The sequence below is a fragment of the Lissotriton helveticus genome, chromosome 2_1 (genome assembly GCF_964261635.1).
Source record: "Lissotriton helveticus chromosome 2_1, aLisHel1.1, whole genome shotgun sequence".
NCBI lineage: Eukaryota > Metazoa > Chordata > Amphibia > Caudata > Salamandridae > Lissotriton > Lissotriton helveticus.
This window is the reverse complement of record NC_136059.1, coordinates 2122695761-2122711985: the sequence shown is the minus strand read 5'-3', so window position 1 is coordinate 2122711985 and position 16225 is coordinate 2122695761. Positions and strand designations below refer to the sequence as shown.

Genomic DNA, 16225 nt, shown 5'->3' with positions numbered 1-16225 from the left:
CCAGATTCTCTTCTTAGTAATCCTATTGGCATTTGTTGGACTTGACCCTTCTGTCAGGTTCACCCCTAAACGTTTTGCTTTTAATTGTGACCTGGTGTTAGTTGTTTTTGGCTTCTGCGCACTTTCACTGTGTCCCAGTGTAAAATGCGTGCGCACTCTGAGTGCGTGTGGTAAGATCGGCCTGCCCTGCCGTAGGAATGCATGGGGAATGTATGTGTCCATGTTAGTTCCTGATGTGTGGGGAGGGCAGGGTCGAGTTTGGTATGTGCAGACTTGTGTGATTAAATGCTGCGCGATGATGTGTGCGGCTTTAATGTGTCTCGTGTGGAAGTGCCACTTCTAGAAGTTGGCCTGTCTGTGCAGTAAAGGTGAATTCATTCCCTGTCTGGCTTGGGATTAGCTGGAGCTGGCTGGTGTGCCTGGCTCCATGAATCAGGATGGGTCTGCCCCGGTGGTGAATAGAGAGATTAACAGCCAGATGGGTGGGAGGAGTGCACCTGGGACCTGAATAGGGCTGGGCTTTCCCTACACAATGCTGGCTCCGCCCCCTGTGGTGCGACTGATGACCCTAGCCTGTCCAGTGAATGGGAAGAGGGGCTGAGCACAACAGAGTGCTCCAAAACCAGCTGCAACTGGTTTTTCCCTTAACCCTGCAGCCTAGACAAAGGATTTAGGTGTATAAAAAGGGGATGTGACCCCTTGCAAAAGGTTCTCTTGTTCCTGACCTGAGAGGGGGCCTGCTGCTGCTGGGCGCCAGGAGAATACCGCCACTAGGGACTGCATCCCTACCTGGAGGGCCCTGTGAGCTGGCCACTGGGTCCAGCCTTTGCCTCCCCTGCCTTCCTAAGGACTTTTGGAAAACTTTCCTGGACTTCCTTTTGCCTATAGCACCTGGGAGCGCTTTGCTTTTCATCCTAGGAGGACTGCTGGGGGCCTGCAGGGCAGAGAGGCTGCCTGGGACCCCCCCCCTTTTCTTAATTTCAGAGCGCAGGTGCCCACCCTGCGTCTGCATTATTTACAATACACGGGTGCCTACCCCGTATTTTGCCGAGTTTTGAGGCGCGGGTGCCCACCCCGCACTGCCTGCCGCAGAAGTGCTGATTTTGGCGCGGATGCCTACCCCGCTTATTTGCCGATTTTTAGTACTATTGCGGGTGCCCACCCCGCTGCTGCAGTTGCTTTTGCCACGCTTATATTTTAACTTAAGAGGGAGCCTACCCCTCGTCTGCCTCAAGAAATTCACCACCGCGGCTCGGGTACCGGGGAGCGTGAGAAACCGGAAGTCAGACGTCCTTCCGCCTGGCGGCTTGCGGGAATTCCGGTTTGCGTGAGGAAGTCCCGCGCACGCCGCCATTGCCGGAGGAGAGCCCGTGTGAGGAGAACGGAGGCAGACGGGTGCCCACCCCGCCTGCGTGGCTGCTGCGGAGGGCTGCCAGAGAGGAGCGAGTGCGGGCCAGAGAGAAGAGCAGCCCGTGAGCGTCACGGGGTCTGGGGGTTGCTCCGGCGTGTTCATTTGAGCGGCCCCACTTGATAGCGGGCCGCTCCAGCGAGATACCGAGTGGTCCCACCAGTGAGCGGACCACTCCAACATCGGGGGCATTTATGCTTTAGAGCCCACGAGGCTCCAGGGGGCATTTGGCTATTTCGAGTCCCCCAAGCGGGACTCCAACAACGGTGGCATTGTTTATTTTTTTAGAGCCTGCCGGGCTCCAACGATCACTCGGGCATTTCTAGTGGTAGAGTGGCCCCAGCTGGCAGCGGGCCGCTCCCACAGTAGTGGCAGAATTTTCCTGGCACTACAGAGCCCCGTGGCTCCAACCTGGGGGCATTTGTTTATTTAGAGCCCACGAGGCTGATTTGGTCATAGAGCCTGCAAGGCTCCCACGTTGTTTTGGGCCCTATTGTTTATGTGAGATCCCAGAAGAAAGCCAGGAGGCACGCTGGTGCCAGGCACAGTTCCCAGCTGCCCAGCACTTAGTGGGCAGCTGCTCCGTTTAGGCCCTGAGAACTTTTGCGCATTCTTATTTGGCTGCCTGCGCAGCCGGCCCAGACATTCTGGACATTGGGCCGGTAAGCCCCTGAGAGGCCAGGTTGGCCTGGGGTCAGTTCTGTGTACTTTTTGGTGCAACTGTGATGACCTACCTAATGTGATTTCTGCATAATATGCAATGCCTTTTTGCCTATACCCCTAAATGTATTTTTATGCCTAGGAGGTTGTTTTACCTAGTATAGTTATACTAGGGAGTTCATGGTTCCCTGAGTGATATTTGCCTAAGGTGTTTAGGATTGCGTAGTGTGTACTTACCATTTACCAGTGGTTCCTGGTTGTGTGCTACATTTGCTATTTGGTGCTACAATTATTCTATGTTCTAAGTGCTAGTCCTACAAAGTGCTATTTCCAGAAAAGTGCTAGTTCTACCAAGTGCTATTCCTGACAGTGGCCCACATGGCCCTGTCCTGTATATATAATCCCCTGTAAATTCTGCCTGTGCCTGTGCCACCTTGTAAAGTGTCTGTTTATTATCTAATGTGTTTGGTATAATACAAAGGCAATTTGTATATATAACCTTGTGTGGAGTTTCCTTTGTGGTGGGCCTTGGGTGTTGTAGCTGGGTGCGCGCGCAAACACTTTACACATCGCCTCCGGGATAAGCCTGACTGCTTGTGCCAAGCTTCCAAGGGGTGAGCAGGGGTTATCTTTGGCGGGTGACTTCCTTGCCCTGACTAGAGTGGTGGTTTCTGCCTGGCTTTGGCGCAAGCCTTAGCCAACCGGAAATCCCCATTTTTAACAGCATTACTCTAAGTCATCTTACATTTCTCTATTTAAACCTGCCTTTCATCTACAATCCTGTCATAGTAATACCATTTCTATGAGAACAACCCATCAATTTTTATTTATTTATGCTCCTCTACCTCTCCACTTCAGAGCTCTATTTCTAACATTCTGTCCCCTCCTAGAGGTCTTTCTAGTCTCAACATCTTAATCATGTATAAAAAGCAACATTGTATTCTTCCAGGCTCACCATTGATGCTCTGCTGTATCTCCCAATACTCTCCGCTTCTAAACTACCCATTTTTCGAAGGAAATATCTGCATCATCTTTGGCTCCACCCTTATTTATCTCCCCATTATTTCTTGTGAAAAATATTTGCAAGTACAAAGACAGTATCTGTCACGCTGTTCATCTGGGGATAGTTTGGGCTCACAAGAAAGGCAACCAAGTTGTACAGAAATGAAAAGAATGAACAGTACCTCAGCTATTTTTTAGATGCACGAGAACGATGTGCTACACCACCAAAGATTTGTCCTTACAGAGGGATAGACTAGGTATGACAAAAGTACGCAGCACACATTTAAAATGGAGGGCAACATATGGAATGTGGCAACATGTGAAACAATATCAATGTGGGGATGACAGGATACAAACCTGATATGTTTGTTAATAAGTATTTTCAAGATGTTCCGAAGCAACACAGTATGCGTGCAGACCAGCGCTGCGCCTTGCCCCACTGCGTAAATGAAATATTTCTGAATATGTGGAGCTACAGTGAGCTCCATCTGCCTGTCGCACATCCAATGCAAAAAATCTTCAGCAAATTTCGTTATCAATGTAATCATCCATTTTTAATCCATGTAAATCCGTGTATTCATTCCATTTATTCAATTTCCCATTCCTTTCAAAAGTCATATAAAAGGCTGCTTATTTCCTCATTGGTTTCAAATGCTTTTTCTGATGGACACTATTTCTAGCGTTTAAAACAGCTGATCTCTTCCTTCTCACACCTCCATGCAAGTGCTCGACAAACAAACTGAAACCTCCCGTTTCCCATAAGCCCCACCTATCTACTGCCTTCCCTGTGCGGCCAACCCATTACCCCTGACTCAAAAATTAAGCCTGCTTGTAGCGTTTTGCAGAAAAATGTTTCAGTGGGACCTCGTGATGAAGGTATGCAGCCTTGTTAAGTCCTGGTAGGCTACAGCTTCCAGCCTTGACCCACTGGAGGTTGAAAACCCCCCAAAACACAAAAGGGACTAATTCAAAACTTACAATCTTGAACAGGGGTGAGGTGGCAAATTTACCACAGCAGCAAATCAACATCAGTGGCTACTACATCGTCCTTTGACCTGATTACAGCTTTTTGCACCAAAACTAATGGCTTAAGTGGGAGCCCAAAAAAAACATAAGTGACGTTGAGGGACCCTAGACAAATTAAGCACCCTACCTAGCCCCACTGGAGGACTTTGTATGTTCCATAGTAAAAACTTTGACCCATGTGACAGGCTTTGCTTACCCAAACTACGAGCGATCATGCTAAGCCTCACATTAAGCATAGGTCCCAGCTAACTGTGAAGTGTGACTTTAAATTAGAGATGTTCCTTTGCACTTTTTTACCCTAGAAACTTAAAAATATATATCGCAGGTAACCCTTATATGATTTTTATTGCTTTGATGTCTGTTTCCTAAGTGAATTGTGCTTGAGTTTCTAAATTAGTTTGGGAATTATGGTATTTTGTTCTTCACTTTAACAGGGTTCAGTGCTGCTTGAATTTAAAACACATTTCTCAGAGGAACTGCCTGCTGCTTGTGCTATTGCCTCTGTGGTGGAGCAGATATTCTATATGAAGTGTGCTATGAAATAACCAGATTGCATTTATACATTTGGGAGGAACACTCCTCTTCCATATTAATATCCATATCTATCTGAGACCATTTGTCACATAGTCATGAAAAAGTCAGAAAGGACAGAAACATTTACTGAGGACTACCTTTGCACCCGCTGAGTACCACTTTGATGTTTGGGGAATATTAGACCATTTCTATGGTAAACATCAAGTTATTAGTCTGCTAATACAAAGCTTTAGTTGAGTTAAATAGTACTCTAAATAAATAAATAAATAAAATTATTGTCCAGGCATTAATAACTTCTCACTTGGATTATGCCAACAGTCTGTACCTTGGCCTTGCTTCAGGCCTTTGCCATCGGTTACAGACAGTCCAGAATGCTGCAGTCCGGCTGGTCTGCGGCATCTCCCTTCGGGAGCATATTTCTCCTTATCGACGAAAGCTTCACTGGCTGCCAATTCAAAAAAGGGCAGAATTCAAAGCACTCACCCTGGCACACCGCGCAATCAAGGGAAAGGGCTCCGTATATCTTTCTTCCTGTCTCCGCCCCTACAGCAATGCGAGACATCTATGATCGAGCTCAAAAAATTTGCTGTGTACCCCGAGATTTAAAAAAGAACGTTATGGTGGAAAAACCTTTCAGGTTCGCGCTTCCCACCAATGGAACAAACTGCCTAATTCCATCAGGCAGATTCAGGAGTTGCCTTTTCGTAAGGCCTTGAAAACATTCCTTTTCTGTTAAAATTTCCTACGAGTGAGACTCAGCAAATACACAGAAGCGCCGGGACACCCCGTTGGGGTATCTGTGCGCTATATAAGATACACTAAATAAATACAAATAAATAATCAAAAATTTAACCACAACACAGTTTCCTATCCTAATGAGATGTTGATAAAAGGAATGAAAAGTACTGAACATTAGGAACAAATCGTATGGAATAAATAAATAGGCAAGAGTACTCTCAATATATGTAGTTCCTATGGCTTAAACTTTAAGTTGTGTATTTTCATATCTGATCATCTACATATTTGGAGTCTAAAGGAGTTGGACACATGAACAAAATTTGCTGTTGTGAACAGAAAATTCTGTAACTCGAGGTTCCATACATTTCCAGTAACATTAAGTATTGATTTTTGTAATGGCAAGTGTACATTACTTCTCTCTGTACTTCTTATAGAAACATATTCTTCGACATTCTGTTATTCATTCTAATTGACGTGCATAAACTGTCTAACAAAATCATGACATTCAACAGAAAGGTTTTACATCAATGTATTAAGTAGTTTACATAGTGTGCTAAAATGTGTTTTGCACTCACTTGTTCACTAACTGGGTGCAAGCCCTCCATGCATCCAGTTCAACAGACAGTTGCTCAATTTGCAGGGGTACTGACACCTCACGACGTTTCAAAAGCTGACTAGAAAGAAAGAAGAGGAGAATGTGTGATGTTTTAAATACAGAAAACAGTTCTTTATACATTTATTATACCATAAGCTGTAAAATATGTTTTGTTTTCATAACATAGAAATTATTACTGAAGTACAAGAAATTCATCATTTCTATAGAGCATTTTTGGGTAAAAAGAGACGCTGCTGGTAAACTGACTGTCCAAGATAAACGGTACGGTTGATGTCGCACTCACCTTTGAATTCACGAGATGTGTTGGTTTTCCTACTGGTGCGACAGGAAACGGCTTTTATAACTGATTCATCACAGATCTTTTTGTGTTAGTACCAAGTACACTTTCATACCTCATAGACCGCATCCCCTCCATCGCTGCATGTATGCTTGTGCTCTAGTTCAATTCAACTTGAACAAGCATTGGCATAGCCAATAGGTCTCGCTTTTGGGATCTTATAAGTATTTATTTATGCAGCACAATATCCTTTGTGCAACAACATCAACCGTTGCATGGCTAAACAGTTATAATGTCCCAAAGGCAAGCCCTATTGGCTATGCCAATGCTTGTATTCCTTAGATTTTGATCCGTAAAATGTGGAGACGTTACAGTATTTTGCGACACAAAATCACAACATTCTGAATCCCCTCTAGCTGATGCTGTGGTGGTGCTGTGTGATGCAGTGGTGGCCCTTAGTGATGCTGTGGTGGTGCTGAGTGATACTGTGGTGGTGCTGACTGATGCTGTGGTGTTGCTGAGTGATGCTCTGGTGGTGCTGAGTGATGCTGTGGTGGTGCTGACTGATGCTGTGGTGGACTTGAGTGATGCTGTGATGGTGCTGGGTGATGCTGTGGTGGTGCAGAATGATGCTGTGGTTGCACTGAGTGATATTGTTGTGGCCCTGAGTGATGCTGTGGTGGTGCTGAGTGAAGCTGTGGTGGTTCTGATTGATGCTGTGGTGGTTCTGAGTGATGCTGTGGTAGCCTCGAGTGATGCTGTGGTGGTGCTGAGTGATGCTGTGGTGGTGCTGACTGATGCTGTGGTTGCGCTGAGTGATGCTGTGGTGGTGTAGAGTGATGCTGTGTTGGCCCTGAGTGATCCTGTGGTGTTGCTGAGTGATGCTGTGGTGCTGCTGAGTGATGCTGCCGTGACACAGTGTTTTTGCTAGTTAGAGTGGGTAGAAGAGGGGTAGAGGGGTAGAAGAGGGGTAGAAGAGGGATAGACGAGGGGTAGAGGGTTAGAGGGATAGAATAGGTGTAGAATAGGGGTAGAAGAGGGATAGAGGGGTATAAGAGGGGTAGTAGAGGATAGAAGAGGGGTAGTAGTGGGGACTCCAGGATAATCTTCCTTTTTGACCATGGGTGGGCACACTGATTTTGCACAGGTACGTTTTGTCCAGAATAGGGCTCGGGTTGTTTCCAAAAGTGTGTTTTATTGCAGGGTGCCCATGTCTGTGAAAAATAAAGCATCACTGTCCTGGGAGGGCCACACAAGAGCCAAAATGCAGCTAACCCGAGACAGACTGAACCCTGGGTGCCTCGCGCTGAGACAGGGAACACCTGGAAGTGTATATATTAAATCAGTCCCAGAAGACCTTTGCTATAATGCCCTTATATGGCCATTTTTAGATTCAGGTGACATTAAGAAACCCAACACCATTAATCATGTCGCCAGACACCCTCCTTAATAGTGCCCACAGTCCTTTTTCGTAGCCGTTATTTCAGACAAGGTCATACAGTTTTCGCATAAAATGGCTGGTCACAAAATGTTGCTCTTCCGGTTCAAGGGGTGTCCGCTGGTAAACATAACATCCAATTAATGGGCTTCTTAGTTTGTTATTTCGTCATCGGCAGTGGGACATTGTTTATTTTTCGCAGTGGCAGACATCCTTTCTTTAGATTATTTTTGTATTGTCTCATGTCCACCTTCAGACTCTTGCAAGTGCGCTTGTGTCAGAAGTCTATCTTCAAGCTAGTCGACAAATACTAAAAGGCCACTTGGCATGACCTTCAAATGCTGTAAGGGCATTATACATCCCTGACTGACATCAAAGTGCTGTAACAAACTGGTACCGTTGTTCTTATACATCTGGCACCCAAGGGTTAAGCCGTCTTCCTCCCCTTACCACGCACATTCTGACAAAAATATATAAAGAAAACGCATCTTTACTTGCAACACACACAAAAATGTCACTGTAAACACAAAGCCAACTGGTAGCTTGATCCTGACCTTTTCAACTACTGAATACTACACGCAAATTGTTTGCTCTCTGGTTTAGTTGTGCTGGTGTGTTATAAAAGTTCTCAATATTTCCGGTTCATTCTGTCCTGGTATTTTCTTTGGATTGTGGGACTAGTAGTCCTGGATTTATAGTGAATTAAAAGGACAGCAAATCAATGTATGCAACAAAAAATACCTGGACTTGATAAACTACTCATGCAGGGAATAGGTAAACTTGAGTTCTATGTGGTAGGAGACAGTCAATGATTTTGTGGCCATGGAATTTTCCCCATAAATGTTGATTTGCCACATTTACCACATAATCCAATATCTGGGACATCATTTGCAACTTTTATTAAAAATTGTTTATAGCTCATACGGATAAAAATGTACAACAAATGGGGCTACATGTGTTGTCGTGCAGTAGAAGACACTACTCAAAGGTTGACTTGTTACCTTTAAGTTGCTTATTACTGTATTTGTGTGTTAAACTGGCACCAATGTGGTGAACTCTTTGCCCAAACAGTGGTTACATGTCTAAATATGTCGAGATAAAGAAATAACGCAAACACAAAATGTGTTACCTTACTCTGCATAATTTGCCTCCGAAGAAGGTCTGGTTTAACCAGACTTCTTCTGCTCCTCGTGGCGCTTCCCACGCAGCTATCCACCGCACCACCCCCGTGTCCAAAAAGAAACCTCAGCCGTACTCTTGTGCAGCAGGCCTCACCACAGGGCCCCCTGCGTCCTCATGAGAAAAAGCCACATCCAACGCCACATCCAGCTGTTGTGTTCATCTCTAATTTAGACTAACAGCAGACTGTCATAAGTGCCGGTGCTGAGCACCGGAAACCACTGGCTTAAATTAAGCACTGGAAAAAGAAACATGATCCTACAATTGTCTTCTTGCTCCAACCCCTTACATATTTTGTGTATAGATTCCAAAGCACCTTAGAAGCAGAAAGGTGATGGAGAATGTGAATATCACGTTATGTGGGTATAGGTTTTGCAGAACATAGTGCAGCCTGACTCACGCCATCGGAAAGCAGGGACTGTCTGCCCGATCACATGTTAACGTGATCGACGCTCCCCTGCCTTCCCGTGACCCCAGGACACCTCCAGAGCGAAACGTACAGGTACCGGAGCCATCTTCAGCTGTCAACATCACCCTCCCCGCAATCCTCTAGTTGATGCTGGATCGTCTACAATTTGGCTGTGTTCAAGGACTCTCCTGCTCGCGGACACCAGATACAACCTTGGTGAGTCGCGTCACCTAGCGCAACACCGTAACTTAACGAAGGTACTCTCACGCCCTTCACTACCTTCAGGATGGCTCCAGACCGACCTTCCACTCCCCCTCAAGTATTATCTACCCACCTGAAACCCCAAAGCCGTAACTCCTTCACCATCATCTTCCCCTCCCTCCTCTCTACTAAATCGAGAAGCTCTTTCAAACAGAAACTTATCCGTCAACATAGGGAAACCCTAATCACAGACATCTACCACTCGTCTGCAAATGGTCCGACTAAGATGGACCTTATATTCCATACTGAGAGACCTGATTACTGGATCTCCATGATCAGAACGCATCTGCTTATCGCCAAAACCACATCCACTCCCCATAGCTGCAAATTTACCACTATACTCCCTTTTAGATCGGTCGGTAGAGGCTACACTACGATGACCATCTACACCAACGGCACGGTCCTTATCCAGGCCAATAACGAGAACCTTGAAGCCTTCGACGTCCTTTTCCCCACATTAAGATCAACCTCCCCAACCCTACCTCACCACGCCGCAACCCCCTCTCCGCCCTCCCTCACTACTAACAGAGAAGACTATGATCCTCTCCTCCGTGATATCTTTCCTGCCTGCTATGCCCCCCCTGGCCCCGTTGTCTCACAACGGGCATTTACTACCAATCAGCCGCAACAGGAAACTCCAACCCCTCCTTCAATCCCCTCTTCCAACAGCCACACCTCCCCCAGTTACCGCCTCCCTCATCCCCCCACTGACAATACTTCCTCGCCTCCAGGAACTTCACGCCCCACGAACTTCATCCCAACTCACAGTCACTCAAAGCCTCCCCCTGTCCCTTCCCTTCCCCGTCCTCCGTCTTCAGTAACCCCCCTCCCCTCGAGTCTCATCCCTGCTCACAGTCACTCAAAGCCCTCCCCTGTCCCTTCCCCTCCCCTCCCCCCGCCTTCTCCCCTGATCCCTCAACCTGATCCCATCAACCGCACCCTGATCCCTCAACCTGATCCCATGAGCCTCATCCCAGCTCACAGTCATTCAAAGCCTCCCCCTGTCCCTTCCCCTCCCCTTCCTCCGCCTTCAGGAACCCCCCTCCCCTCGAGTCCCATCCCAGCTCACAGTCACTCAAAGTCCTCCCCTGCACCTTCCCCTCCCCTTCCCCCGTCCTCTCCCCGGACCCCTCAACACCCCAACCCGAACCGCAACACACCTGGCGCTACCCCAGATACCCCCATCCCCTCCCTCAACTCTGTGTCACAACGCCTCGCGGCTCTCGAAAACCAGATTGTCACAATCACCCAGGACCTACTGGAGATCCTTTCTAACACAGGTATAGCCCGCAGACCCTCCAAATGCCCCCCGCTGACGGCTCACTCCGGCAACGCTAACAGCTCTCCTAGGCCCACAGAAACCTCTAGTACCCAGCTTCACTATCCCCCCCTCAAGATCTCGGAATCCTGCTTACAGCAGACTGCAAAAACCGGAGACCCCTTCCCTAGGTCCAAGACTCATACTCCTTCCCACACTCCTCCAAACCCCCTATCAGACACCAAACACTTGACTTCAAGGCCTTTAACATCAGCAGCACCTATGTCACACAGCGAAGCAGCCCTACTAGCCGCCACATACAACACCCTCGCCTTAGACTCTCCCAAATCCAAAATCCAAGTAATCACAGGTCACCGGAAAGTCCCTCCCAGCACGAAACCTCAGAGATACCCGGTCCTCACCGCCATACCTAGGGAGATCAAAGATAAATCGGCCAGCAATCAGGAGCAATTCTCCAATTGCTTGCTAATCAACTGTAGATCGGCCTCACTGCACGCAACAGAACTAGCTGAAGCCATCCTCACTCACGGTATTGACATTGCGTTCCTCACAGAGACCTGGCTAAATAAGATATCCCCTTCCTGCCTTTACTTGCTGGTACCACCTGGCTTCTCCCTCATTACGAAAGACAGGATAGAGCATAGGGGAGGAGGGGTGGCTATCATCCACAAGGACAGCCTGGACATCTCGGAAACCACCTCTTTTGACTACGATACATTCGAATGCCTATCCACCATCATCAAGACCAATGACAAAGACTCTCTATGGTGTCACCTGCTCTACCACCCCCCACGTAAAAAAAAAACTTTTGGAGAACAACTTTCCGACCTGATTGCACAAGGCGCACTCCGCGACTCCAATAACCTAATTCTTGGGGATCTGAATCTTCGCTGGAATGAGACACACAATCCCCTAATCCAATCGTTATCCAGCCTCCTTCATGATAACAACCTGCAACAACATTGCACCGAGGAGACTCATTACAAAGGAGCCACACTGGATGCTATAATCTCACAAAAGAAATCAATCACGATAAACCACATCCTTCCCGTCGACTGGTCAGACCACCACATGATCCTCTTTCATATCAATCACCCCATTACCTCACATAAACCCCCCCAAGACCCTCCCAAATGGACAAGAAACCTCTCTCAAATACCCCTGGATATCCTGGATGATCAGTTAAGCTCTCTTCTTCCGGCCAATAAAGCGCACCTTTCCACCAATGAGCTCATCGACTGCTACAACTCCGAGCTAGTGTCCATACTCGACAAACTTGCGCCACTAAAGCTCAAAAGAAGCAGAGTTATCCCTTCCAGAACGTGGTTCAACGCTGACCTCAACGCAGAAAGGAGAACTCTAAGAGCCAAGGAAAGAAAGTGGAGAAACAACCCAACGGCCATCCTTCGTGATCAACTGAAAGCAGCCCGAAGGAAATACAACAACCACATCAAAAACAAAAAATCCAGCTTCTTCCGCGAGGCTCTGGACAAAGCCAAAAATAGACCGAAGGAACTTTACAGCATCATCAGGCAACAAACGTCCAAACCACTGTCTTCTTCTATGCTAGCGTCCAAAGATCTTTGCGACAATTTCGCCCACTTCTTCAACGAAAAGATCACAAAAATTGAACTTTCACTTGTCCCCAACAATTCACACCCTAAGAAGACCAGTTCGGCTGCTCCTCAGGCTCTCTCTCCCGGCTCTTTGAGCACCCCTTGGCTTAGCTTCTGCCCCGTCCCAGACGCAGAGATAATCTCGCTGATCTCGTCCTCCAAACCATCAGCTCATATCTCTGACCCCATTCCTCCCTCACTACTCATGAAAATGAAACACTCTCTTGCGCCTATATGGGGCAACATCATAAACAGCTCCCTAAAAAACGGAGTGGTCCCTGACTGCCTAAAAATTGGGCAAGTTACCCCCCTGCTGAAAAAAACAGGTCTTGACTCAACAGACCTGAACAACTTCAGACCAATATCTAACCTCCCTCTACTAGCCAAAACATTGGAACGCTGTGTACTCCTGCAACTGACTCATCATCTGGACAACATCAATCTCCTAGACCCCCTCCAGTCTGGCTTCAGACAAGGATGCAGCACAGAAACAGCGATGCTGAACATCATAGATGACAAATGCTGCCTCCTCATTCTCCTTGACCTTTCTGCAGCATTCGATACGGTGGATCACAAACTCCTCACCAAGGCTCTTCAAGAAAGAGCTGGCCTCGGCGAAGTAGTTCTCAATTGGTTCTCCTCATTCATACACAACCGAACACAAATAATAAAAATCAAGAATTTCACCTCCGAAATCCAACAGGTCAATAAGGGCGTCCCCCAAGGTTTGGTGCTCTCGCCTCAGCTCTTTAACATCTATATGGAACCACTCTCCAAGCTACTCAGAAAAGCCAACATCCGCTTTCACCTCTACGCGGACGATACACAAATCTATCTGGAAACTTCCTCTCTCACTGACATACATAGACTAAATGATGTCCTGAAAGATGTTCAACAATGGCTGACAAACAATCACTTGAAACTGAATCCAGACAAAACTGAGACACTCCTCATCTCGAACAAGGAAGACAACCCTCAAATCACCGAATGGCTAAAAGCTATCGATGCGCTTAAAGGAAATCTTACTCTAGCCGACTCTGTTAAATCTCTCGGCATCATCATAGACCCCAAACTAAACATGGTAAAACACATCAAGAATGCAGCCAAAAGTGCTTTCTTAACCTCAGACTGTTGAACAAGATCAAACCCTACATTCTTAACAAGGATCTCAAACTGGCCACTCAATCTCTGGTACTGTCAAGGCTAGACTATGGGAACGCAATCCTAACAGGCATCCCGAAATCGAACTTGGCACCGATCAAAATAACACTACATGCTGCAGCTAGAATGATTACCGGCATCAAAAAATCGGATGACATCTCCCCAGCACTCAAGGAACTGAAATGGCTCCCAGTAGGAATGCGTAGTAACTTCAGAACGGCCTGCCTAACACACAAAGCCCTCCATACCGGCAAACCCGAATACCTGGCAAATAAACTCAAAAAAGCAGGCCAAGCCAGGAATCTGAGAAGCTCTAACTCCTTCCTGCTCATCCTACCCAAAACCAGAAAGAAAAGAACAGCGGACTGCTCCTTCACTGGAAACGCCCCCAAAATCTGGAACTCCATACCCCCGCACATCAGAACTATTCCTTCTTTTGTGGAATTCAAAAGGCAACTCAAATCCTTGTTCCTGATCCGCTCCCTTGGTTGTGGATAACCGGGGTCAGCAGGCAACCCCTGAACTATGTGACTACAGTGAATCCCATAACCAAAGAAGCTCGGCAACTCACCCATGTTCCGCTTACAATGTCACTCATTGAATGCTTATACCTTACATATGTTATGTTCATGTTTAAGTTTATGTTATGTATATGTTTATACAGATTTTTGTCATTCTATTACTTTAAAGCGCTCTGCTACCTCCGTAGTCTTGACAGCGCTATAGAAAACTTCCTAAATAAAATAAATAAATTTTACATTGCAGAATATGTGTGGGTAATCCATGTAGCCGACCTGCATGCATCACTAATAACACACGCTTAGAGAATGTGACGGATGCTGCCTAGAGTGTAGCGGCGGCTGATACAGGATGTTGCCTGCTAGCAATGGTGGGGATAGCAGGCACCCTGGCTGATTGATTTGCCCCCAAATGTAGCAAATGGTTTGTCACACTATCACAGATACCTGATTTAGTCCGATAAAAGTGCAATGTGTGCTTCAAGCCCAAGTTTAGAAGAATCTTCTCAGCTTAGGAGAAAGGGGGACATATCGTAAACATGTCAAGAGAACAATTGTCTCATTCAAAATGAATAACAGTGGTTTCAAATGAAGGAAGACTGAGCCCAGAGACCAATCCAGTACCTAAGAGACACTGTCAAGGGCTCTGAAGCACAAAGGGCTTGTTGCTCGCTACACACTATACATCATAAAATGGCCACAAAAGACATTTTAGGTTTCAGGATGTCAAAGGTTTGTATATCCAAATCAAGTTCTCAGGGGATGGTGTAGGGTTCTGTACCAGAGGATAGAAATGTATCAAGCTTATCAGATGTCCCCTAATGTCCCCATTAGCAGTGGGAAATGATTGCTTAGATGAGTTTATGCTGCTCCTAAGGCCATAAGGTGGTCTATCTACTTGCAACTGTGACTCAACCAGCTTGCACAAAAAGACATTTCATTGCCAACTGAGCAAATAGGATGCTGATGTTCTTTGCTAATGCATATTGAAAGAACCACAGCCACGTTTACTGTTTTCTAGTGGAGCATACACTGGCAACCAACAACACATCCAGGTTATCGAACTAGAGGTGCAGGTGTTGAAAGGTCAACTCCTTAGAAACCAAGCGCTCAAGCCGAACAGTGGTAGGTATGGCTGGTACTCTTCGTTCCTCTATGGAAAACAAATCTCTATCCTTGGAAAGGGCTACATAGTCTCTCTTCAAATGGTGGTGTAGATCCAAGTAGCAAACCTGACAAGTGCAGGCCAGAACCAGCAGGACAACACTAAAGATTCCCAACTGATGTTGTGGCGAACTCCCAGAATAAGATGGGTCATGAGGAAGTATACAGAAATGCTCCTATTCAGTCCATTCTCAGGTTGCCCTTTAGGGAACCAGGTCCTCTGCTGCAGTTGCTGAGGAGAAAATATGTGTGCTACAGATCAAGTCTGCTCTTAGAAATGAACTTGAGGACTTCTTGGAAAAGTTGTTGCTTTTGTGATGAGTAGAGATGCCTGTTTTGGTTATCCACTGTGGCGCTATCATTATTCACTTTGTGTTGAGCTACTAATGCCAACTCTGACAGAGCAAAAGCCAGCTAACAGAGCTGTGGAAAGTTAGTGTCCTCATGCTTCCTGATGGAAAGGAGGTTAGGGGTATTGTATGTTTAGACCATCACTTCCTTGGATCTCAGCACTGGTGGAAAAGCCTTTGTAGTCATGATGACTGCATCAACTACAGCATGGCTATGTGCATGAAAATATCTGATTGTACAACAGGTACTGAGGAAGAGTTCTTGTTAATGTGTCCTACAGCCTTGCTCTAAGAGATTGGCATATCTCTTCATTGCCACCCTGGTTTCAGAGGAAGAGGACTTTCCAAGATGGGCTTCGGCTCAAGAGTACTCAAATCCTTCAAAAACTGGAAGGCCTTTGGCGGCTAGAAAAGACATGGAACCCGGACAGCTGTACGACACTTAAAAATTGAACTGGGACCATGGCTGTTTTGCACTATTAGAGGACCTCAAAGGTTGTGAGACAATCTGTTTCTTACCCTTAAAAGGGGGCTGATGGCTTTCTCCTGGGCTTTCAGCTTCAGGATGTTTACGTTGAGCTAGGCTGCA

The 16225-nt window shown here is 46.5% G+C and overlaps 1 protein-coding gene across 2 annotated transcripts in view; it reads right to left on the bottom strand.

The window, feature by feature from the left end:
- Nucleotides 1-16225, bottom strand: part of WDR17 (WD repeat domain 17) — a 953840-nt gene that overhangs the window by 59236 nt on the left and 878379 nt on the right. For both annotated transcript variants that reach the window (XM_078677682.1, XM_078677683.1), the window contains exon 28: nt 5944-6042. In XM_078677682.1, coding sequence (XP_078533808.1) covers nt 5944-6042 — 99 coding nt within the window. The remainder of the gene's footprint in view (nt 1-5943; nt 6043-16225) is intronic.